Raw genomic sequence first — 27265 nt, 5'->3', positions numbered from 1 at the left:
TTAGTCCTATTCGCCTAAATAAAATATAGACTAAAACAATGAACGTATTTTTAGTTGTTCGCATACATTTTCTTTTTTTTTATCATCCTTTCACTGTCTTTACTATTAAATTCAATAGACCTTCGAAAAAGAACCACACCCAAAAGGGGCTGAATTAAAATAATGTAGCAACAGCTGTGATTGTAATAACAGGCGCCCAAAACACAAAATGATGGACGTCTTTTTAGGGTAGAAACATACACCGAATTAGCAGCCGATTTCACACTGCAAATTTGCAGCGAAATCCGCTGTGGATCCCTTGCAGGTCATTTTCAAGAGATTACATACTCGCAGCCCACTTAACCCATCGCCGGCCGGTACATACATTACCTGCTCCATGCTCCGGCTTGCAGACACTTGTGGGCAGACACTTGGTGAGTCGCTACAAACAAATTATGGTTTGTGGCGACTCTCCAAGTGTCTGCCCACACAGCCTCAAAACTGGCCAGGCTAGATATCCGGCTCAGCCAATCAGTGCGCTGCCCCGCCACAACCACTGATTGGCTGAGCAGGACATCCAGGAACCCCCAAAGCAAGCTGGAGAGCGAAGGAGGGGGGAGGGAGTTAAGGGGGCTGTCAAATACTCGCAGCGGGATGTCAATCAAGGATGTAATCTTATTGAAAATGAGTGGCAAGGGATTTGCAGCAGATTTCGCTGGAAATTCACAGCATGAAATCCGCTGCAGATCTGGTGTGTGTGTTCTACCCTTAAGAACAGAAAAAAGGACAGAAAAAAACATCACTTATGCCAACATATCCCAACAGTGTTGACAGCAGATTCCTAGTCCTTTGATGGTCTTTGGCTGCGTTTAAACACACCAATACAACCAATTTATCTGACTGATTTTTTTAAGCCAAAGCCAGGGAGAGACTATAAACAGTAAACAGGTTATAAAGAAAATACTTTATTCCTGGCTTTAGCTTCTGTCAGATAAATTGGTCAATTATCTGTGTATGTAAATGCAGCCTAAGTTTAGTTGATTTTAACATTTTTATGCATAAAGGAAAACGTCTTTATATTTCTTTAGTACATAACTAATATTTAATGACTAATCCATGATTAATTCCAGATATGTGTTTGCCTTTTTACAGTATGGCAGGACAGAAGTTATCGACAACACATTAAATCCGGATTTTGTAAAAAAATTTATAATGGATTACTTCTTTGAGGAAAGACAGAATCTACGATTTGATTTGTAAGTTCCTCAGTCCTCTTTTGATTTTTTTTTTTTATCCATTTTGGTTTACTGTAATGGTGGGACTGCACAGGCTATTGTGTTTATAGTTCACCAGAATTAAGAGCAGCTGTTTACTATAACAGAACATGAGCACATTTTCTTGCAGCTTTTTTTTCTGATATATTTGTCACTTTGTTTTTTGATATGTCATTGGACTAAACGGCACATGCATCATTAGGTTTGCACTATTATTTTGGCAAATAAAGAGATTTCGCTCACAATGTACAAATTTTTGTTCAATTTATAAAGCCCTTTGTGCTACTTTTGAGCAGTTTGTCCCAGCTGCTCCTTTTTTTTTTTTTTTTTTTTTTTTACGCAGAGAGGTGGTGGGGTTTCTTATTAGCTATTTTGTTAGTGAGATTTATCATGTGTGATTTTTAGTCAGTTGAAGCAGCTTTTAAAGTCAGCTTATTCTCTAAACATATCCTATGCAAAGGACATCTCTATCCTTCACCATCATCTTCATCATCTGGGCTCTATTTAAGATCTCCACAAATTCTGCCTGCCCTGGCAGCACCTAAGAAGTTATGATGGATAGTTTGTGAATGATAAGTTCAAAATGAACTAATCTTCAAAGTGACCTAAATGATTTAGTTCACTTTACTGGCAAAAATGAGTTCAAAATGAATTACATCCATGAGGCGACAGAGAGTCCAGCATAGCAACTCCAGCTCACTGTCACACTGCCATTTGATTTTCAGTCTGCTATACTGGAAATAAAAGTAATACAACACAGCACATCCCAGGATATACTAATCTTAAAAAGAAAATTAAAGACTATGAAAACTGCACTGCCTATACATACACAGACTGGGTGAGAGAGTTTGTGTGTGAGAGAAAGTCTGTTTGTGAATGTGTGTGTGAGAAAGTCTTTGGAGTTTTAGTTCACAGTAATTTAGCTGTAGAAACCAGTTTCAGTCAGGTGCTGCCAAAGCAAATAAGATCATGGGTTGAATCAAAAATGGCATGGATGTCTATGACAAATAAATAGTTCTACCACTGTACATATCACTTGACTTCTACCTAATGTTTAATATATCACTTGACTCCTACCGAATGTTTAAATAACTATGTATTACTGTTGCACACTGCACCCTTTGCCACACCTATAATCTGACTATATGCTGTTGCACAGTGCACCTTCTGAATACAATACTTCTGCAAACTGTGCCCTCCGAATATAATACTACTGCACAGTGAATATAATACTGACACATACTGTACATTCTTAATATAATATTGTGCTGTCCTCACAGCTCTGCCATCTGCTTGTCATGCCTGGTAGGATGGAAGCATGAGTGATAAGTATTCAACCTGCCTCCATGTCACACTGGGAGAGGCGAGCGGCAGTGCAAGGTGATAGAGGTTCCACATCCTGCAGACTCCCAACATACAACACCTCCTCCCACCACCAGAGCTTTTGTAAAGGAAAAAAGGCATTTTGTGTAGTAGTAACGTCTACTTGACTACTAAGCCCAGATAGAGTAAGGCTGCATTCACACGTTCAGTGTTTTTCCCGGTCCGTGATTGTGGTCCGGCAGCTACCTCCGTGATCCGTGCAAAACAGTCAGTTTTGCATCCGTTTTGTATCCGTGTCCGTTTTTTCACGGATCTGTCTTACAGCATTTTAAATGACATTGATTACATCACATCTGTGTTTTTCACGGATGAACACGGATGTCACATCCGTGTACATCCGTGAAAAACCTGGATCTCATTGATTTCTATGGGGAATCCTTTCCTTGCATCCGTTCCGAGTAATGACATGTCCTATTTTTCAACGGAACAGATCATGGATCCGTGAAATCACGGAACATCTGAATAGCCCCATAAAAAGCAATGGGCTGTAAAATTGTCCGTGCGCACGGATCCGTGAGCACGGACAACTTCCCGGAATGTGTGAATGCAGCCTAAAGCTTTTCAGAAAGCTTCTCCACAAAAGAATATATAAATCTGCCCAACACCTTCTGATCTATAGCAGTTCTGAATATCTGTTTATTGCCTTAGAGATAAAATTTATATTATGTGTTAGTAGTTACTTTTCAGAGAGATATAAAACAAACGAGTGCATCAGCTTTTTCTGTAGAGTTAATTCTTTCTTGTTCATAGATAGTTCAAGTAGATTTAACCTTATTTGATCATTAGCTCGTGTCTTCTGTAGCAATTTATTTAACAGTGGCAGCTTAAAGGCTGTGGTCAATTCTTTTAATAAAATATATGTATTTTGTCATAAAAAAAATCCAGGCACTGCTGATATCTTTTGAGTGATTATCTAGCAAAGTAATTGTATTTTTGTCATAAAAACATTTTTCTATTTAAAAAAAAAATAGCCTTTATCCTTATTCAATATAATTTGGTCTGCCAACAGAAAAAAATAAAAATAATAGCCTTTCTACATTAAAGGGCAACTGTGAAAGGGGTTTGCATAATCAAACTGTGCTAGGTAGGTGTTGAAACCACCTTAACATATATACCTTTATTGATTTAAGCTTGTCATCTGATGAGACTTACACCCCTATTACATGGGGTGATGTGGAGAGCAAGCAAGCTCCACTACAGACATGAAAATAGTTAAAAGAAGCCCCCTCAACTGCAAAAAAAAAAAATTCCCACAAAAATAATGAGACTCTTCGTTACCATTTGCAAACAGTGTAAACCACCCCACCGCAATATTATAATTTCCTGCACCAGGGTAAAGAAAAAATATTGCACAAACTCCCACTTTGCACAAAAAAATAATATTGTGCAAAAATGTGTTATTTTGCCATTCTGCACTAGCACAGGGAATTACTGAGTAGCACTGCCCATGCAACTGTGTTGCCCAGATCGAGCACAGATTCACTAGAGCAGTGATTTTCAACCTTTTTTGAGCCGCGGCACACTTTTTATACTTAAAAAATCCTGGGGCACACCACCAACCAAAATGGCACAAAATGACACTAAAACAGTACATATTATACATATAGTTCACGGAGTTCACTCTTGGGGGTTTTAAATCAGCTTCTTATCACCACAAGAGCTGCTTTTTAAGCCCTCAAGAGTGACATATGCCGGGCAGAGATCCTTTCAATAAATTATTCATTTTAAAAAAAGTGAAATAAAAAAGGATAACCCCCTCATATATACAATACCATGTAACCTCATACATACAGTCCCATGTATTCCCAATATATATATATATATATATATATAAAACAGTCCCATGAAAACTCATACATACAGTCCCACGTATATGAGCACATAATTATCAGCACCATATACTGTGGTGGATGTGCACTGTATAGCCACAGTATATGGTGCTGATAATTATGTGGCTCATATAACTGCAGTATAAAGGGGTACAATGAGACGTACTATGGCCATGAGGCCAGAGTACAAGTGCCCCCTGCTTTGCCCTCATACAGTAATAATGCCCCCTGCAGTATGCCCCCATATAATAATAATGCCCCCTGCAGTATGCCCCCATATAATAATAATAATGCCCCCTGCAGTATGCCCCATATAATAATAATGCCCCCTGCAGTATGCCCCCATATAATAATAATGCCCCCTGCAGTATGCCCCCATATATTAATAATGCCCTCTGCAGTATGCCCCCATATATTAATAATGCCCTCTGCAGTATGCCCCCATATATTAATAATGCCCTCTGCAGTATGCCCCCATATATTAATGCCCCCTGCAGTATGCCCCCATATATTAATGCCCCCTGCAGTATGCCCCCATATAATGCCCCCTGCAGTATGCCCCCATATATTAATGCCCCCTGCAGTATGCCCCCATATATTAAGGCCCCCTGCAGTATGCCCCCATATATTAATGCCCCCTGCAGTATGCCCCCATATAATGCCCCCTGCAGTATGCCCCCATATAATGCCCCCTGCAGTATGCCCCCATATATTAATGCCCCCTGCAGTATGCCCCCATATAATGCCCCTTGCAGTATGCCCCCATATAATGCCCCCTGCAGTATGCCCCCATATAATGCCCCCCTGCAGTATGCCCCCATATATTAATGCCCCCTGCAGTATGCCCCCATATAATGCCCCTTGCAGTATGCCCCCATATAATGCCCCCTGCAGTATGCCCCCATATAATGCCCCCTGCAGTATGCCCCCATATAATGCCCCCTGCAGTATGCCCCCATATAATGCCCCTTGCAGTATGCCCCCATATAATGCCCCCTGCAGTATGCCCCCATATAATGCCCCCTGCAGTATGAGAATATGCACCAATAGTTTTAAAAAAAACAAAACAACAAACCATCATACTCACCTAATCGGCGCTGTGTGTTCTCCCTCCTCTTCAGGCTCCGTCCTGTGAGCCGCGGCGACTGAACCTCCGGCAGGCGTGATGACGTCACATCATCACGCCTGCCGGAGAGGTCACGTCCCGGCCTCCCATAGGCTGCTGGCATGAAGTGCCGCGGCCTATGGGAGTCAATGTCAGAGCAGGACGCTGACAGGTCCTGCTCTGACATTGTGCGCGATTGAATGTTTCGCCCGCTCACTGTGTGAGCGGGCGGAACATCAATCCATCGGCATATCCCTAGAAGCTGCGCGGCCGCAGCTTCTAGGGATATTAAAGGGACCGTTTCTAATTTCCGACCGGGATCCCGCGGCACAGCTGGCGGGTTCTCACGGCACACCAGTGTGCCGCGGCACCCCGGTTGGGAAACGCTGCACTAGAGGATAGGGGATAACATGCCAATTGTGGCTGTCTGACACCAGCATAGTGCACTGGATGATCATTCATGGTGTGCCCTTTTAATTACAGGACAACATGCCAGGATGGGAATTACCTGTTTAAATCTATAGCTTGTCAATTTAAATTTCACGTTAGCAGTGGATTTGTCGCAGATTTTTTCCTCATCGCAATCAGCAGTGAAATTGTACTTTTATGGATTTTGCATAGAAAAAAAAAGAAAAAGTATCACTAAAAAGTATGAAATTGGGCAAACTGTCATGACCTTGTGAAGATATTTATATAGATTGATTATGGAAAAAGGATTGTTACTAGGCTACACACAGTTGCTCATTGACTGTTGTAGGATAGATATATATATATATATATATATATATATATATATATATATATATATATATGATCATTTATTAGATTATCCTCTTTTAGTCTAACAGTAAAGATTTGTTTTATACTATAGTGTATTTTCCGCAAGGGATTTGCTCCTTGCAATCTTATAACAGAATAAGAAGGTATAGTTTAGAATAGAGACATAGGAGAACATTTATTAAGACTGGCGTACTCATATGCCGGTCTTAAATAAGGCCTCTCCACTTTTCCCTGGCCGAATTTCACTAAGAGGCGCATGCCTCTGACTGAAACTGGCCAGCCGTGTTCCCGGCATACCAACAGGTGTAGATTTGAATCATCAGGTGTAGATTTGAATCATGATTTACACCTGCCACGCCTCCTCACTGCCTTCTCACCCCCCCTGTTCCCACCCATTGAGCTAATGGGTGTACGACAGGCAAATACCAGGGAGAAAGGGCTAATCTGCACCAACTCCCTGGAGTACACCCGGCCGTAGGTTTGATAAATGTACCCCAAAGTGTATAACTGGTGATACAGAGATATAGCCAGCCATCGGGGGATGTTTTCATTGTCTGCATGTTCCAGACCCTACAATGTTCCTTGCCTGTCATTCTATCTTACCTGTCATTTGTCATTCTCTTTTTCCCTGTCATGAAAATGTAGCAGTTTTACTGTAGAAAGATGTTAAAGCCATATTTTTTACCTGCTGTATATTTACAGTATAACCTCATTGTCAAATAGATATTACTGAATGTTTCAACTGGTAACAAAAAAAAAAAAAATCACTTTCATATAAAGGTGTCTCTTTAAAAGAGCTCCCTTATTTAATAGTAATACTTACTTAAAAGACATTGTTCTTGAATAATATACCATTCCTTGTTATTTTCTTCCAGCGTACTATACACTTTGTGACTTTCATATCTAAAAAGCATTCTGTCGTGCTTTGGCATGAATGTGTGGGCTTTTATGTCCTCTCTCTTTGTCTTTGAAGTTCTTTTTCTCATCTCTAATTAATTTTAAATTATAGACACTCTTTGTAATGGTATTTAATATATCTTACAATTCAGCTGGTGATAGTGATAGATTAGATATGTGTAAAATTATATGTATCTTATATGAACTATATATTACGTGTATCATTATTTTCCTTTGTCGGCCGCACTGGCACTCACAGTGAGTTAGGCCATGAGTATAAGGTGTATGGAGTCTTCCCAAACGATTTTAGCTCTATGAGATAAACAGGGAGCTGCTGTCAGTATATACATTGAGCACAGTTACTAATACTTTGTACTGACCTATTTTACTAAAAAGTGGCCAACCCGTTTAAGTACAGACAAAAAACAAAAGGTGCAACAGCAACCCACAGTTGCAAGGGCTTACCGTATATACTCCTCCCAGCGTACACACAGCAAACACCTGCTCTGTAGATATTAAAAATTTAAATATATATATATTTTTTTTTTTAATTTTTTTTTTTAGAAAAGTGAGGAACTTAGCAAACTATTTGTTCAAACAGAGTGTACCATGTCGCCATGTTAAGGCGTCCTCAGAGACATGGTCCCCACTCTAGCATTTTCACACTAGCAATGGCCTCTCCTGGGCTGAATAAGCCTACAACTGGGCAGATAGTAGCCAAATGATCTCTTTTATAGCAGCCCCAAGGCCCCAGCCCCTTAGCACTGTTGTATGAACTTTCTTTTTCTGACATGGGGAAGCTCATCAACCCCCTAACTAATCAACAAAGTAATATTATCGAACCATGAAGCTTCACGTGCTCCCAGATCGTGGTGTAACTAGGGACAACAATTCTCTGCACATCAACTGATTACATGCTCACGATTTAGAGAGTACCCCACTTCCCCCCAACCATACCCCTTGTACAAGCCTGCACTAGACCTGCCCATTGGTATTCTCGCTGCTCCAGTGGTTGAGGCCCTTCCTCCTTGCGGCGTTGGTGGGTGGGGCTTAGGCAGCTCGGTAACATTTTGGCCATAGATGATTCTGCTTCCCCCAGCATCTGGCATAAGGTTGAGGATCCTTCCTCATGGGTAATCCCCAAAGTCTCCGGTAGATCCTGTTCACATATAGAATGAAGATGAGACATTTTGACTGATTCCGCCAAGCATACCATGTGCAGGTTGTTTAATCTCAAGTCTCAATTTCCTCCATCTTTTGCCATAACCGGATAGTCACATGGCGCAATTCACATAAAGTTACCTCCACCGTCTCCTGTGCTGACTCCAACTGAACCACCTGAGTCCCGGTTAAGTCCACTTAGCGGCAGTTACAGTTAAATGTGCCTGTAGCTTAGCCAGCGTGGCCTGTATAGTCATCTTCTACGCCTGTTGTATCTCCGGCACAAGCTTCTGAGACATCTCTGCAACCAGGCGGAAGTAATCAAGCTGCAAGATTTGTTGGTGGCCATTGGCAAACGTCCTGCTGTGTGGATAAGTTCTCAGCTATGCCTTGTCGTACGGGTTTTGCTAGCGGTTAAAGCAAAAATGGTGCCATTCGAGTCCTGTGGTAAGGTGCCACCTTCTGGGTCATGTACGCCCCAAAACTGTACGGTTTCAGCTGTAATTATTGCTGGAACCAGAAGTCCTCTAGTTTTGTTTTTTTGACATTCATTATGCAGTATAGATGGCACATTGACTTTATTTTATTGATTTTTATGAGATACTGAATGTATGTTGTTTTTTGGATTTCAGTGCTTTGATTTTTAACGTTTTTTTTTAGAGAGGCAGTCTTTACTGATATTCATAGTGTTGAATTATGTCTGTATATCTATAGGTTTTTTGAGTAATAAACTGTGTAGTTTTTTATATTTGCAATATTTCTTTTCTTTATTTTCCTTTTTTTTTTTTAAATGTTACTCTCATTATAACTTTTAGGCTATGTTCACACACCGTATATTTTCGTACGGCCGTTGTTGCAATCGGTACTTTTAGGAATAGATACGTGTCCTGTTTCTTTATGGGATCCCGGCCGGAATGTATACACATAGTATACGCTCCAGCCGGGATCCCTCGCGGCGCCACAAACAACTGACATGTCAGTTTTCTGTGGCCTCTATTCAGTGAATGTCAGTACACACTATGGAGCGAGCGGCTGCAAGCTTCATAGTGTGCTGTGGAGTGTTCTGATGTGAGCGCGCACGGATGCGCCCGCATCAGAACTCGGCGACGTGAAAGATCATCCCCGGCCGGGTCATGGAACGGCCGGTCTCTTACGCTATGTGAACATGGCCTTAAACTGGGGATGTGATATAAATCATATTTGCAATTTACCGTACAGTCATTATTTATTTATCATGCTTTAAAGCAAACTATACTCACTTAAAATCCAGGTCCATTCTCGTGAAGGCAGCTTTTGAAGCCTCATTCACATGTTCAGTGATTTTTTTTTTTTAGGTCCGCATAGAGATCTGCTGTTTTTACTTTATGGTCAGTGAAATATGGTCCATAATTGCATCCGTAGTGCATCCGTATCTGCATTAGCAAAAATGTTTAACTGGTAAAAATAAATAAATAACTAGTTTGCTTAGATTTCATTCGTTTTTCACGGACATCACAGATGTGGCATCCGTGATGTCCGCATAAAACACATATTCCATAGATTTCTATTGGTAACCTGTACCGCAATCAAAATCTGCAATAGGCCTTATTTATTTATCTGCAGTACGCATTGGGGATCTGCAATAGAACGAACTGTGTGAATAGCCCAATAGAAATCAATTAGCAATAACTTGATGTGTGATAGCGGTTCTGCAATCATGGACAACTTTGTGGGATGCGTGAATAAGATCTTAAAGGGGTTATCCAGTACTACAAAAACATGGAGACTTGTACACCATTCTTGTCTCCAGATTGGGTGGGATTTGAAACTCAGTTCTATTGAAGTAAATGAAGCTTAATTGCAAACCACACCTGAACTGGAGCCTTTTTTTCCCTGAGGCAAAATTAGTTTATTGCTCAGGCAGCAGATTTGTAGGGGGAAATTTTATAAAGTTGCCATAAATTATACTGTCTCCTACACACCACTGACTACACTGACCCCATGACCTGCCAATGATAGCTGCACACAGACACAGATTCACTGCAAGCCATTACTACCCCTTTACATGGGGCACAAGGTGTAATGGGAGTATGACCATGAATAAGATCACCATGAGTAGTCATCCATTAACGCTTGTATATGTCAGGGGCTTTTGTTCTTGAAACAAGATTGAAGAATTGGTTATACACTTGTGGAATTGAAAAGTTTAAAACTTTATGTCTTGTCCTCACCAAGGATAAAAGGCAGTGCTGGAACAGGGTGATTTATGGTGAAGCTGGATTGTGTATTATTATAAGCTACAGATTTTCTGCATACACACCTTGCTTACTTATGATTTCCAATAGGTTTGATTATAGGGCTGTTTGGGCGGTGTGAGCATGGGGGAGGGGGGTCATTTCAGGTTTCGCCTCAGGCAGCAGAAAATGTAGAATTGACCCTGGCTAGAGTGTGACTGGCTTCTCTGTGAGCATGCAGATGGTTGGGACTTCCTGCGTTTAATCTCTCTCTTTTTTAATCCAACACTAGACTAAAAAGCTGCCTTCAGGACCTGGATACTATAAGTATAGTTATACTATAAGTATAGTTTTGGTTTAAAGCATGATAACTGAAAGAAAAAAAAAAAAAGAATGTAAATTGCAAACATGCTTTTTTGCAAATCCCCTATTAAGATTTTGAAAGTTATAATGACATTGCCCATTTAAGTCCCAAATGGGGACTTGATCATGCACTAAAGGAATTTTCCACACCTATCCAAGTCCCCTGCAGCTAACCGTACTACCATTCCCAGTCTCCAACTATCTCCTTGTTGTCATGTCACCAAAGGAACTGTCCAGTCCGCCAGTTACTGAGGTAGGACACCATAGAGGCCAGGGTTTAGGGGCTCTTAAGGCTAAACCGGTGGGCTATGTAAGGGCTTGTTTTTTCAGGAACAATTGTATTTTGTAATTACTTCTTTCAATCTACCATAAAATGGTATGGTGAAATTTGAAAGAAAATGCAATTTTACAAATTTTCGGGGTTCTGTTTTACTCAACGCACTTCATGATAAAACTGACATGTTTTCTTTATTCTGTAGGCCAGTGCGAATACAACTATACCTTTGTTTACATAGCTTGTCTAATATTTCACTGTTTTTAAAACAGTAACAGTCTTTTGTTATACAAATTATTATATAATAAAATTATATTATAAAAATAATCCTATTGTGATAGTATAAAATTTAAATTTTTCTCCACCTACAGGGCTGTTTGGGGGCTCTGTTTATTTTTTATTGTTACAATGTTGGTGAATTTTTGTTTTATTGCTTTTAAAAAAAAAATTCCTGACATATAATGTGACAAAAAATAAACAATCCTGGTGGTTTTTTTTTTGTTTACATTGTTTACTGTGTGCGAATTATATAATAATATGTAAATAGTTTGGGGTGGGGAGAGGGGGTGGTTTCTACCTATATTGGGGGAGGGATTTGTTATATTTTTAAAAACATTTTTTTTATTGCACTTTTTAAGTCCTAAGGAACTTTTATAATCAATCATTAACTTGCTTATACTAGACAATGCTAAGTCACATTGGCGTTCTTCTACTAGAGTCTACCTAAGGCACAGAGGTAAGCAAGAGACCTTGGGCCTTCAGAAAGACCTGCAGTCACACTCGGGGTGGGGGTTCAATCAGTCAGTGACAGTAGCTGCTCCTGTCACTGACACACTTAAACACTGCAATTGCTTTAGAGTGCAGCATTTCGGGGGTTAATGGCAAATATTATCATAATATCTGATGTCCATCATTGACTGTAAGTTCCGGCTTCTGGTTCTTGTGGAGAAAGCCAGCAGACCTTAAGGTGCAGCGCTGCTCACACTGAAACATGACGGCACACATTCAAGTCTTCTTCATACCGCAAATGTATTTATGCATTCCAACTGCACACGGCATCAACAGTTAGAACGTATATAGCCGTATGGCTAACATGATTGGATGATTGGATTAAAGTAAATGTGTCAACTGTAATTCACATTCCAAGATGCATACATCTGTAGTATGTTTCATATATCTGTCTGTGCCTCCATAATGTAGAAAAATGTTATTATTCTCCTGTGCCAGTAATGTTTTCCCAAGATCCTGAAGTGCAGCAAGCCAAAATGCCTCCTTGCTTCTCTGCCCATCCCTATCTCCATTTCATCGACAATCAGATGGAAACTGAGCTCCACGCAGGGTCAGGGATGGAGAGAGACAACATACTAGCTTGCAGCAATTTAAGGGCCTGAAAAAGTCTCCTTGATACTCTGCACAGGAGAATACATTGATCCAGCAACTTACAATGGCCTCAAGTTAATTATATTCAACATACAGGGGTCTTTCCTGTACTCAGAACGATACCCAATATACAGTGCCACAGACACTTTCAATCTGTAGAAGATATAAATGGCTGGAAGATCTGACCAATTAAGGTGTTTTTCTTTTTACTGGAAAAACACCTATAATACTAAAGAGCCAACCAAATATGAGACCGCGTGAGACACGAGGGGACCAAAAGAAATAATTGAGACTTTGAGAAAGCGCATTCACTTTATCCATAAATTCATGGTATCTCCCAGAAGACAGAATCTTGAATTACTTAAACATTACACCACAGTAAAGCAGGGGAATATGAAGTTGTGATAATACAAAATGCTGTGATTTTTTTTTACATGTTGAAGCAATCATATACAAGTACTGACATTTTACATCAGGGAAAATTATGTTTATTGATTTCATTAATAATACATTTCTTGAATTTTTATAATGGGGCAGAATAACAGAATTTTTTTTTACTGTACTCCTTCGTCATTGTGTATGCAAACTGAAAATAATGTGATAATTTATCTTTTCAAATACATTTCTTTGCTTTATTTGTAGGTATGATGTTGACTCAAAGAGTCCCAATTTAGCAAAGCATGTAAGTCAAAATTCCATTATCCATCTCATGCTCCACACTATGTACTTGACATTTTATAAAAGTTTATTAGCAACCTTCTTGACAGGTACTTTGCAATGATTTTCTGTTGTGAAAATTAAAATATGGCAGTCAAATGTGGCCTCACGTACTGTTCAAAACTAGAAGAGTTGTTTGATTTGGAAACCTTCCTTAAAAAAATACTGCAGCAACAAGGTCCCTCCCAATATATGGCTGGTGGGGTTAAATGGCTGCTCTTGTCCCTCCTCTTACCACACGCTCTGTTCTTCTTATACAAAGCCACTTCCGTTTCCCGCTGCATCCAAGAGTAACTGGCTCATTCACACTGGGACTTTCAAATAGACCAGAAGTCACTTCCCTAATGTTTTGACCATATTATCCGGCCTGATCAATAATGTAAACGAGCACCGATTTGGTAGATCAGCGATAGTTTACTAAGCCTATTACAGGGCTCAACTATCGTCCTGCAAGGTCTGCATGGGCATTGTTAGGAATGTCCGTGTAGCTCTTGCCTTTAGAGTAAAATTATAAAGTTCATACATACATGATCATACTCTCAGGTGCTTCTGCCCGCACTCCGATATCTTCCTGGCTTCTACACGTTCCCGCAGCCATTGCGACAACTGCAGAGCCAGAATCTAAAATGAGAGGGCACTAAGCCACTCACTGGCTGCAGGCTGATTGGCTGAGCGGTCTGTCACTTCAGAGACTGTCTCTGAAGTTCCAGTGGTGGCTGCGGGACAGGGCAGAAGCCAGGAGGATACCAGGGTGTGGTTGAAGCCCATGGTCCACACAGGAAGAGCAGTGTGAATAAATACGGCAACAGGGATTGGAGCTGGCACCAAAAAAGGCAAACAAAGTGCCCAGTAAGAAGGGCAGCCTTTTACCCTCAACACTCAAATACCGGGGGGTTTAAACACGTTTGTTTTTGGAGTTTATTATTGAGCTATGACTCTCATTTCAATTTGCCGCTCCATTTCCAAAATATAAGCTTTAGAAATGTTAAGCAAATTGAGGGCATTCCCTTGACTTGCAAAGGCTGTTATATCTGCTTTAACTTTAAGCAGCAAAACACTGCTAACAGGCCTGCTATAAAGAGTTGTCCGGGAGTATAACATATAAGAAAATAGTTCTTTTGCAACATAGTGTAATAAAGTGTTTGTAATAAGCCATGGATGTGGATGTACAGTACATTGGATAGCTAGAGTGAGTATAGTTGAGAGCTCCACTGTAAGGCCTTATACACACGCTCCATGTTTTACTGATGTGGCGTCCATAAGAGGTCGTAACGTGGAGTCTTCAAACCCCCCCCCCCACACACACACACAGCATCATCTGCCAATATGCTGCTGGGAAACAGCCGCATGGCAGCTTCATTATAGTGCTGTGAAAATTCAAACTGTTTTTCTGCTTCCAGCAGCATATTGTCAGATAATGCTGTGTGGGAAGGGGGGACTTCATGTCAGGCCTTTCATGGACGTGAAACACGAAACGTGTGTATAAGGCCTAAGGTCTTACTGCTTAGTGCGGTGCTGGGAGAACACTGAGCCTAATGTTATCATGGTCAAACAACTGCATAAAGAAACATGGTACACAACATTTGTCTTTTCAGCACCAGCTACACACAGCAAACAGGTGATTAATAGGAGAAGAGGGGCATTCCTAATGATGAAGAGGGCCGGGGGGAGGGATGGAGGGGTATCGCAGTCCTAAGGCATGGGTACTCTAGGCCACACCAATTTCACACAGGGCTGCAAGTTTAAAAGTTGTTTCTTCGGACAATAGCTGCATCACCTGCCGAATGGACCACAGGACAGATCTTGGTTTAAAAGTAGCTATCTGAAGGTACAAGCGGTTTGGGGGGGGGGGGGGGGCAGATTGTGGGTACAGAGTCATTTTAAAATATAAATAGTTGGGGGGGGGGGGGAAGGAGGATTTTATACACACTGGGGTAGTTCTTCTAACGCCAGTTGATCCCCATGTGGTATACCAGTTTGTAATAACATGCTTAGGACACCATATTGTCTAATACTAGTTCAAAACAATCTCATACTTGGCAACTTGAAAGGCATATCACCATGTCTTCATAAATAGAAATATTTTTTAATGCAGTGATTGGCATCCCACCATTAATAAATATGCCCAATAACCATCCCTGCCATACCAGGTTCTTTGCATTCTTATCTTTTCAGTTTTATAAACAGATTATATAGCACCTGTCATCTTTTCTGATTCAACCATGTGTCTCAATAATTGCTTGCATTCCCCATAATTAGACAGTGTCAATGTGTGTAGGGATGCATAACGTTAACTAGGAGAATCTAATGCTCTTTTGCCAATGTATTCATACTATATTTATTCAATATATACCGTATTATTCATGGCAAGAATTCTGGCAGCTGCTCTGTATATAGTATGTTCACATGGCCAATAATTACATGTTTTTGACATAATTGACATAATTGTGGCCATTTAAACTTGAAAGAACATGAAGTTTTGCTTTCACTTTGACTTCAATGGGAGACAGCAAATAACAAAAAAGAAGCATTGTGTCACATCCTTCCATGTGGTTTTGCTCTGAAGCTCCCATTAAAATCAAAGTTTTTGCCCATGTGCACATGTCCAAATCCTTTTGCTTCTTTGACAATTTCCCCCATATTTGACACAAATAAAACATGAATTTTAAAATGAAAAAGTCATATTACATACCACATGCCTATTTATTTAGTAAAAATATGCCACTTAGCATTTTAAACTTATGGAAACCTTTGTGCAATTTGTAGTACATCACAATGATTTATAAAATTGTATACAGATCCCCTTGATTGGTAAGAGAGGTGATAGCATGTAATCTTTCTTGCTACAAAAAGGACAACAGATATCATATTAAGGCTTTGTTCACACAATGTACATTTTTATGAAAAGAGCGCCCATTGTTTCCAATTAAAACAACGGCCGTTCTTTTCATAGTGAAATGTGTTGCATTGAAGTAAATGCAACAATGTCCATTATTCCCATAATGTATTGAACAATGACCCTTGTTTGATATGGCCGATGAAATAATTGACATGTCAATTATTTCCTGTTGTTGTTAATAGCTTTCAATGCAAATTTCACTGCAACAATGGCCATTGTTTATGAGAGCCAAATAACGTCCATTGTTTATTCGGTGTGTGAACATAGCCTTGAGAGGAAATCTCAGAATCAAAATTGGCAGACAGGCAGAGGGGTGTGTGTGTGTGAGAAAATAATGAACAAATAAACTCACCCCTTCTCCTGCCGCTCCCAGGACCCGTTCACCGCCGCCAGCTGTCATCTTTAGAAACCGTGTATGTCACATACCCGACTCTTTCAGCTGCATTGTCCCAGCCTGGCTGAGCGATTGCAGTGGTGTCCCGCCCTAGTCACTGATCGGCTGAGAAGGCAGTCAAGTTCCATTATATCTAACACTGCTATATTTGTATTTTCCACAGGTTTAACTTCTTGGCAACATTCACTTTACATATAAGGTGTATGGGAGTATGGGGCAGACCAAAAGCTGGACCCACTCCATACATTGAGGGTGGCTGTTGCTATCACCCTCACTTTCAGTAGCAAACTTGACACTTAGGTACTTCTTGCATACATAGCACACAGAGGCAAAAAGAGATCCTGATCCTCTTGCTCACACGTACACAAGCAGCAACTTGAAAGACCCATCTGTACCGATAACTTCCACAGACAAGAGTATGTTGCGGTCAATGACCTACAGTATAGGTGCCTGATGTTATCTGTGTTGAGTCGTCATCAGGCAGCTATTGGACATTGCATATGGGTGTGGTTTTGTTCACATGCAATGCCTGCAGGGCCCACAACATGCTCCTGTTCCCCTTGGACTGGCAGAGAAAGTGGAGCACCAAAAGAGAAGAGGTAGAACCTTTTCTGCTCTCCAGATAATGCCTTCAATATACCTTTCAATTATATACAGTATTTATCTCAACAGAAATTTTATACATACAGTATTTGGATAATCAGTTTTACATGGTATCAGTAGACTGAGTTATATGATGTGCCTATGGCCTCGGTTCTCGAACTTACTTGGTTCCGGAAGGCAGTTTGAGAACCGACCAGTCTGAGAACTGAGCAGTGTCTTTCCATTGGAAATAATGTAAACGTGTTTAATTGGTTTCCATTGGAAATAATGTAAACGCGTTTAATTGGTTCCAGCACCCACCAATTATTACCTACAGTACCCATATATTACATTGGTAAGTGCCCAGTTTAATCACTACAGTACAGAGCAGCACTATATACTGTACTGTACATAATACACAAGAAACATTCAACAAAACCAGCAATTATAGTACAGTAGTCACTAACTCCTTATTTATCCTTTACTGTATAGAGTCTCTCTCCCCCCCCCCACCCCAGCACTGTAACGGATGGGAGATGGTGGTACCCTGACTGTACTACTACTGTACTATATATGCACTCCAGCAGTCTTATACAGTACTGTACAGGATGTGAAGCCTCACCACTGCTTAACTCGCCAGGTACAACCCATGATCCACGCTTGCAAAAATGTTCGAAAACCGAGCAAAGTTTAAGTTCCAAACGCTACTTCTGGATAAATTTTTGTTCCTATACCAAACAGTTTGCGTTCCAAAGGGTTCGAACACCGAGGTATTACTGTATTTCACCCACACTATAAAAGATATACATAATTGACTAGTTCGGTGATACTCTGTATTACTATTATACTTTAGGTATATAGCATCATATAGCATAGTGTAGCATTGCTTACTAGTCTGCCTCAGTTTTGAAACCACCAATAATCCATTTCTTGTGTGTGTTTGTGGGTCTCTGTCTGTGTCAGATAAACACCATGCTGCCTGGTTGAGAAGTTGCTCAGTAATACAGTTCATAGAATGTGTTGCTTTCCCACAGCTTTTCATCACAGTCCTCCCACCCTGCCTACTCCCTTCCCGCAGCACTCATGCCAGTTCCCCACCCAAAGCTGTTGCAAAACATCTCATATCACAGCAGACTATTGCATCTGTGAGGTTGCAGCACCTGCTGCTAATTATTCTCTGTCTGCTCTTGTTTCTGTAGCTTCATTTATCACAAGACAGCATGCTGTAAACACGCCTCATTGTCTCTAAATGTCCAAATAAAGATATATATGTACATGTGAATATGACAGGGAGATTGGGATTTAGGCTGGAGGGGTTGATCAGAGATGATAAAATCGCAGCAGAAGATGGTGCTTTGTCTTCAAAGACAGGGAGAAGTCGGGGAGCTGTAGACAATACTCCTTTGGTAGTTCTACTATTTTACATTTCCTGTAAGTGGTGAAGCACACAATATTACCCGGAAGTCAGTACTATTAGTGATAACGCTATATTAGAAGGTTAAATACAGTATCTTGGGGTTATCATTTTATTTAAATATAATTACCTTACACCAGAGTACCCCTTTAATGGTTATACTTTAAGGGATAGGCATATAGGTACATTTCACAGGTCCTTTATATATAAAAATAGTAAGAAGATACCATGTTTTATGGTTATCTAAATGTATTTGACCAGCCTATGGTTACTTAGCTTTTCTGTTTGACATGTATTTAATTAGGTGGACATATAAGGTTTAGGTAGGCATGTAAAGCTGAAATAAATAATTTTATTCTTCCCAGTCCCAAATAGGTTAATCTTCCCTGTAATTACTTGCCAGTATAATCTTCTCTGCTAAATAAGTGTAGCATTTGTTTTTGTATTTGTATGTTTTGACCTTTAGCTCTATATGTGGAAGTTTACTAATTAATTTACACTGTGTACTTTGTTTTCCATTTTAACTGACATTTAATCATTTCTTTCATCCCCTCATCCCAAATGTCAATTTAGAGTAGAGATCCTCGACAATGTTGGCCTTGCTGTCATTAGATATATCTGTTTTCTGGCCAGCCAGAAATAGCTAGTTGTTACATTGAATTAGAGCTAAATCCAGTATAAAACCCCCTTTGGTTAGATAGAGTTAACCTTTCTTCATCATGTGACACCATAAAAGCCCAAGCTTGGCGTTGTCTCCTCTGATTTATTCAAGTTTAAAATATTGTATTTGAGCTGTTGGATTACACAGGATAGAAGATATCTAATACCTATACAGAGCCAAGTAGCTGGTTATGGATTAAAACATTCTGGACTGGATATGTATGAAAAAAAGTATATGAAATTCCTGTCCATGGCAGAACGTTGATGGTTTGTATTTATAATTATTAGGGCCCGATATTAGGAGCAAGAAAGCATCAGTAGAGATGAGCGGACCGTCAGACTTTTGGTCCGAAAGCAGTTTGCTCTCTCATTATGCCTGCGATCCCGATCCATGGTGAATTCCCTGGAATATCCTGGCCACATATTCGCGGGATCGCAACTATGCGGCCGGGATATCAGGCATAATGAGAGTGCGCCGATGCCGTCGTAACAAAAGTCCGGCGGTATGCTCATCTCTACCTGTCAGGTCAGCGCTAGCTTGCTCCTTGTTCCCCACGATCTAAAGATTGTCCGGGCAGCCCCTCCCGCTCCCCATGCATGTCCATAGGTAGTTCATAGAAGATAGCAACGATCTGCTGCTGCTGCTGCTATTGCGCGGAGCAATGGCCGGCAGATAATTTCTATCTTTATCAGGATTTTAGGTCATGCTTTAAATCAATCAGCCGACATTGTGCATGGTACAATGGAAAGAAGGACGTCTAATGCACACAATGTAGTGAATAACGGGCTTTATCAACGCAGATATCAAAGTAATGATCATGACAATTATTTTCGGATGTCTTTTGCAAACAGCGGGCGTTTTTTATTAGTTGTTCACACGCAGTTTTTCTTTTTTCACCGTTCTTTCTCTGTTTTTACTATTAAATTCAATGGACTTTTGAAATAAGACACACCCAAAGGCCAATTAGTAACCCAAACTAGAATAATGTACCAACAGCCGTCATTGCACTCAGCCGTCATTGTCATTGCAAGGGAAGGCCAGGCAGCTAAATGACGTCCTGTATTTTAGCCTCAAAATGATGGACGTCATTTTAAACGGAGCTGAAAAAATGTTGTGTTATTATAGCCTATTACATACATTTATCCAGCTTAAATCTCCCACTGTCACCACATATTTGTGTTTTAGTCAACATAATCATAAAATAGGCCTCACTTGAATGTCTGTGAAATACAATTGGATGATGGGTTATTCTGTTATTTCTGTCTGTATTGCTTTACAAATACATGGGCACAGGACTGCATAAAATGTAACCTTAACTCAAAAAAGCTTTTTTTGAAAGAGCCTCTAACACTAATATTATGCAGGGTTCATAGTGCACAGGGTTCCTTTGCTTAGTACTGAGTTTGCTTTTCTACCACCTTGTTCCGTCTATTTCTTACAGCATCTTCTACCACAGTGCTAGTCACTAGAACAGTACTGATGTTTCAAGCAATAATAAAAAATTATTTATGAGACGTTAACATTATATCATTTTTTGTGCTTCTTTCTTGACCATGATTGCAGGATGTACTCATCTTCAGGACTAGAACACCTGGTGAACATAAAAGGCATGAAAATGCTGTTTTTTGTGTTCTATTGAATATTTTTCTTCAATATTGATTGTGGTGGCATACTGTGTGGCATCTCCCATTTCAGACTACACTTGGCCTAGATTTATCAATCTGAGTAAAGAAAAAAAAAAGTGTGATTTATGTCTCCCAGATCACAACCAATCTTAGCTTAGCTTAGCTTTTCTTTCTCAAAATGAGCTGCACTTGATTGCTGTCTAAGATGAATATCAGACACTTTTTTGTCTCAGATAGATTAACCTGGGCCACTGTATATCATAGTGTTTAAATGGATGTAATGTCTGTTGGCTATTTATTTTTTTCCTTTGCATTATAAAGCCCCTATTACACTGGGCGATTCAGCGCTTGCTTGCTCCTCGTTCTCCACTCGCTGCTGGTGCTATTACTTGCGTCAGCAGCGAGTGGGCAAGAGCCGGGGGGGGGGGGGGGCAGGGAGCTACCCGGGTGATCGTTAGATCATCTGAGCAGCCCATAGAAGATAGCAGCAGTCTGCTGCTGCCGCTCCTATTCCACGGAGCAATGGCAGCAGATCACTGCTATCCTCATAGTTGATCTTTCAACATGTTGAAAGACAACAATCTCGGCTGATAGTTGTCTTCTATTACACAAGAACGATCCGCCGGAGGTCTCTCACCTGCCTCCGTGCGGTCCCGATCAGTAAAACAGACCGCAGGAGGTCTCTCACCTGCCTCCGTGCGGTCTGATCGGCGATCTGCTACACTGAGCCTGCACAGGCAGGCTCAATGAGCAGATCGCCGATAACACTGATCAATGCTATGCCTATGGCATAGCAATGGTCAGTGTAAAAATCCAAGTTGTGAATGTAGAAGTCCACCAAAGGGACTTCAAATGTGTAAAAAAAAAAAGTTCAAAACCCTATTACACTACCCCAAAGCCCCTCCCCCAATAAAAGTTGAAATCACCCCCTTTCCCATAATATAAATAAAACATATAAAAATAAATAAATAGATAAACATATAATATACCGTAGCGTGCGTAATTGTCCGATCTATTAAAATATAACAAGCGTCATTGCGAACGGCGAACGTGCATTACGTAGACACAGGAACCCCCCAAAAGTTACCATATTGCATTCTTTTTTTTACGATTTCACCTATTTATATCTTCATAAATAATATTTTTGGAATTCCATCATACATGTTACGGTAAAATGAATGACGCCATTACAAAGTACAACTATTCCTGTAAAAAACAAGCACTTACATGGCCTGTAGATAGAACTGCTAGAGCTCTTAGAAGGGGAGGAGGGAAAAACGAAAACACTAAGATGAAAATTTGCGCGGTCCACTGGGTCATTTTGGGCCTGGTCCTCAAAGGGTTAAGACAGTCATTCTGTTGATAAAAAGGTAAACAGAATGGAGAGAAGAACAAATACCAAAACCCCCTTTCGCTCGTCTACACAGTATTTTTCTTTTCACTCCCAACTTTCTTTTCACTTTTCACTTTCCAACTATTGATCAATGTTTCCCCTGTTGAATAGACTAAATTATAATTAAGGACAAGAAGGAGTACATACAGTAACTTTAATAATAGAGTGATCAGCTCACCTTTCTATAGTCTGTAAACAACAGAGCAGTATATGCAAGAAAATAAATACACGGTGCACAAGGAGTTTCCCCAAGGTAAAAAAAAAAATCCAGGAATCCATGGAAAGAATGAAAAAATAGAAAAAAACTATAAAATATGCAAATTTACCTCCTTACTGATAAAAAATGCTTAATTGAAGGGGTTGTAAAAGGAAAAAACAATTGATAGCCTATCCACAGGATAGGCTATCAGCAGTTAATCGGCAAGGTCACAGCCAGCCCACCTATCAGCTGTTTGATGACTGCAGTACAGTGAGAGTAGAGCCAGAAGCAGCTGGCTTTGTTCTCTGGTGTACTGCAGCCTCAGCTCTTATTTACTTCTATAGGAACTGAAGCTGCAGTACTTTGGTGCTACCTCTATACAGGGAACAGAGCCAACTGCTTCCATCTCCGTTCTCACTTTTTGTCTGCACACAAAAGGTGGAATTTCAAGCATTTTTCATATTATTTTTATAAGGGTTTTAGAAGGCTTTTTCCTGCTATTATTTGGCCACACCCTCTTCAGCTCAGCCTGGCTGCCTTGAAGAATATAAATACATTCCTGGACAACCCCTTTAGGTAGTTAGTGGTGCATCAATAATACACTGAAGTTTCTTAGAACTCGGGTCAATGTCATCTAGACCCATTGATTTAGTCATAGGGAAACTCGGTCTACTTTCACCAATTTTGCGGAGAATACTGGTAGGGTTAAGTAAACAATGATGTAATCTCCTAACCTTCATTTTTTGTTATAACATCCCTCTAAAACTGTACAGTAGCTAGTTTCCCTTGATGTCTCTATTGCTCTTCAATGTTATTTTGGGTAATTTATCAGTTTACTCTTACCTATGATTATTATAATTAATTGTGGGTGAGCAGGAGGAGTTTGTACTGTATCCTGTGCTTAATAGGGAGCCAGTGAAGTGACTGGCACAGGGGGGAGGCATCTGTATAGCGGTTGGACAGGGAGATAAGCCTGCATTAAGAATAGACTGGAGGGGGTAGAGTTTAAGGAAGGAAGGCTGATTAGTAGGGAATTGCAGTAGTCTAGACGGGAATGAATCAGAGCCACAATGAGGGTTTTAGCAGATTCAACAGTAAGGAAGGGACGGCTTTTAGAGATGTTTTTTAGATGAATGTGACAGGAACGTGAAAGGGAAACTTCCAGCAGATGTGGTTGGTAAATCTACAATAACAGAATTTAAACATGCCTGGGATAAACATACATCTATCCTAAGAGAATAAGAAAGAAAATACTAAAAGGGCAGACTAGATGGACCCAGTGGTCTTTTTCTGCCGACAATCTTCTATGTTTCTATGTTATATGAGTTTTTTTAAAAAAAACATGTGTGTACAATAGTTTTCTCGCTATTAAGCTACAGTGGTTTTTCCTCTTATTGCTATGGACTTGCCTGAAATACAGTCTAGTTGTTTTAATACCGTAACAGCTAGCAGCAAATACAGTATTTATACTATCCACTGTATCTACAAGATTGCAGGAGATCACTATAGTTTAGGCCATAGATACTGTTGTCAATAGTAATCCTTCTAGACAATAATTGTTACAGTCTAGCATTTTATAAAAACAAGCAGTATGTGACTCGAAAAGTCATATTTTTTTATAAATTTTAGAATGGAAGAAATTTCTTAAACAGAGAGCAGTGGGGATTCCTTTTGTATAACTTTTACAAGATCAGAGTTTAATGCAATCATGGAGGAGTTGTACCTGCAGTACAAGCACATCTAGTCTTCAGTAAGGTTTAATATGCAAACACTGAGGTTCAATATGTTATTCATGGATATGTAATTGTTGGTTTATTTTTGAAGTGTAAAAGTAACTGATACTTATATTGGAAAAACCAAGAAAATACAACCACAAAAATATTAATTCCTATTCAAATCTATAATCTGTAACAATGTTAATACATGCTTACAAGGGATATACCCATCTGGGACAAGCGATATACCAATCATGTCCACAGGATATTGCTTTAGTGTCCCCACCTCTGAGACTCACATTTATCTTTAAATCAAGTGCTCCCTGGCACCATTCAACCTGTTTCTGACCACCAGATGGGATTAGGAAGCAGAAATGTGATGATTCTAGTGAGTTACACAATTTGACGGGGTTGTTTTCTGCCTTCTGGGATATGCCATCAGTGTCCCAGATGGGTACCTTTTTGTGCTTGTTCTTAATTATTGTAATGTATTCATTTCTTGTTTCAAATTTGAATCTTAGATTTTTAAATCTATGAAAAAATGTCATCGCTTGAGTATAACAAGCTGACATATTCCTAAGGGCTGTATTATTATTTTACTTTTAAGATGAATAATATAAGACCTATAATATGAGAAGGTATAATATGAGACCTTATATTAAGGTACAGTTTGAATAGAGAGACATTGCGTATGCTCAACTGATGGTCTATTTAATCAGGGGACTTATGACCCCTAGCAGTTATCACCTGTTTACTGGATAGGTGAAAACGTACTGATACTAGTATTCATTAGTACTAATATACTATTCCTTGGCATTTAGAAGAGTAGCAAATACCTCCTTACTGAGCTCCAGCAGCAAGACTTCTTTACTCCTTGTTGTAGGGATAGGCAGCTCAGTATCTGCATATTCCTCAAGATGGTGTATGTACAATTTAGTATTAGTAAATATTCCTTATTGTATGGCTAGTTGCTGACTTGGGTCCAAATGCATTAACGACAATGAGGTTTTCTCTATTTTCTACAGGATTTTCTTGGTCAGATGTTTTGTACTTTGGGGGAAATAGTTGGATCTCAAGGAAGTCGACTTGAGAAGCCTGTAACGTAAGTATTTAAAAGGGAAATGTGCTGATTCCTTTTTCTCAAATATTATGTAGTCAGATTTGTGGTTATGTTGTACACAAAAAGGTAATTTAAAAAACTGCTAAGTCATATTTCTCAAATCACATACTGTCACTGTTGTAAAAGCTTTGGATGTATTATCATGCTAAAAATGATCTGAGACAGGTACTTAACATAAAAAAAAAACATATTGTTGCCACCGATCTTTTTCCCATGCCAGTCTTATTCCATAGTGCTCCTTTTGTTTGAGGTGAACATGTCAATTGCCCACTTAGCCAGTCAGCATCTGTAGTGATCTCACGATTTGCTAAGCAGGCAGTGCACAATTGCTGATTTATATTTCTGGACTTGTTTTTTTAATGAATAATTTGCAAGCTAGTAGCAAATCTTTGGAGGCTGTAGTGGACTATAGTGGTGGTCAGATGGTATGATGGAGGAGCTAAGGTATAGTCCACCCTAACTTTTTTTGCCGTTTGAAAATCCTTTAAAATGATGAAACAAAATCCCCAGCAGAAGATGTATGTAAAATATTTGAGTTACATGTTGCAGATTTATACAGATTAGCCATATTCAATATATCAATGCAACTAATTTATGTTTGACTACTGTATGTGTTTTTTGTTATTCATGTCAAGAAGTCAACTTAAGTTTCCACATACCAATCAGTACATGCAACCATAAGCCCCCCCCCCCCACACACACACACACACATATTTACCATTGACTGTGCAATCTTGTTAAAGGTCACGGCAACATCACAAAACTATTGGTGAAGGCTTGCCAGTGCGGTTTCAACCAAATGCATTTAGCTGCATATAGGAGTGTGGGCTAATAGTAATTAAGTAATAATTAAATTTAGTATATATAGATTTACAATGGCCCCTCAATATACAATACTGTTGACCATAACAGGATGACCATTGTATGTTGAAACTAAAATTCTCTGAAAAAGTCCTAACACACAACAGTCAGAAAAAGCTACCGGAGACAGTAAATGACTTTCTTTGCAAAAGAAAAATAAAATGAAGCCGCCCTCAACTTGTGCCCAGAGGAGCAACTCATGCTGGCGCAGGTACAGAACAGTGCAGGACATGTAGTATCACACTGTACTGTAGAAAAGGAGATACTAGACAGCCAATCACTGCAAACACTTCAGTAATACTAGGGTTTTACCAGTAAAATGGCCACTTTTATTGGTTGATCATCTAGTTATTCACATGTGCTACAGATCCTGACTATATGTAGTATTGTATATTGAGTCTGGACAATGGTCCAGAAAGGAACATTGTAAGTTGAAAATATAACATGAGGCCATTGTAAGTTAAGGGACCACTGTGTATATATATATATATATATATATATATATATATAGTGTGTGTGTGTTTATGTGCGTATTATTTATTTTTTTCAGATAAAACAGAACTTGATAAATCATGGCATGCTTTCATTGCAGATCTACACATTTCATGCTGCTTGCTCTGTATTATAGCAGGTTTTAGTGCTCATGGTTTTACGGCTATATATATATTAGGGGAGATTTATCAAAGCATACAAAATATACACTAGTGTAAACTGCTTACAGCTGAAGCTGAGCTGTGATTGGTTACTGTAGGCAGTTTACACCACTGTACATTTTACACCTCTTGATAAATCTTCCCCTATAGTTTTTAGACAATCATTCACCAGTGGTATGCTGCCATTTCAATGTATTGATATTTCTCTAGTTTCTGATATAAGCTAATGTGTCTGTGTTTGATCTAGTATTCCTGGCAATATTCCCAAACACCATTTGGTAGACATTTAATTAGGGCTTAAACAAATCTGCTTGTGTAGCTATATTCATACTAAATAATTATTCCCAATCATATTGGAATGCACTTTGGAGAGCAGTCTTGGTTTGTATCCATC

General features: G+C 39.6%; 1 protein-coding gene across 1 annotated transcript in view; it reads left to right on the top strand.

Moving 5' to 3' along the window:
* CPNE8 (copine 8) overlaps window positions 1–27265 on the top strand; it is a 220999-nt gene that overhangs the window by 111482 nt on the left and 82252 nt on the right. Inside the window, exons 4-6 of the mRNA XM_069977167.1 lie at window positions 1132–1235; window positions 13281–13320; window positions 25263–25339. Coding sequence (XP_069833268.1) covers window positions 1132–1235; window positions 13281–13320; window positions 25263–25339 — 221 coding nt within the window. The remainder of the gene's footprint in view (window positions 1–1131; window positions 1236–13280; window positions 13321–25262; window positions 25340–27265) is intronic.

Source organism: Dendropsophus ebraccatus, chromosome 1 (assembly GCF_027789765.1).
Source record: "Dendropsophus ebraccatus isolate aDenEbr1 chromosome 1, aDenEbr1.pat, whole genome shotgun sequence".
NCBI classification, from domain to species: domain Eukaryota; kingdom Metazoa; phylum Chordata; class Amphibia; order Anura; family Hylidae; genus Dendropsophus; species Dendropsophus ebraccatus.
Note: the sequence above shows the minus strand (reverse complement) of the source record. Positions and strands in the feature narration are given on the sequence as shown.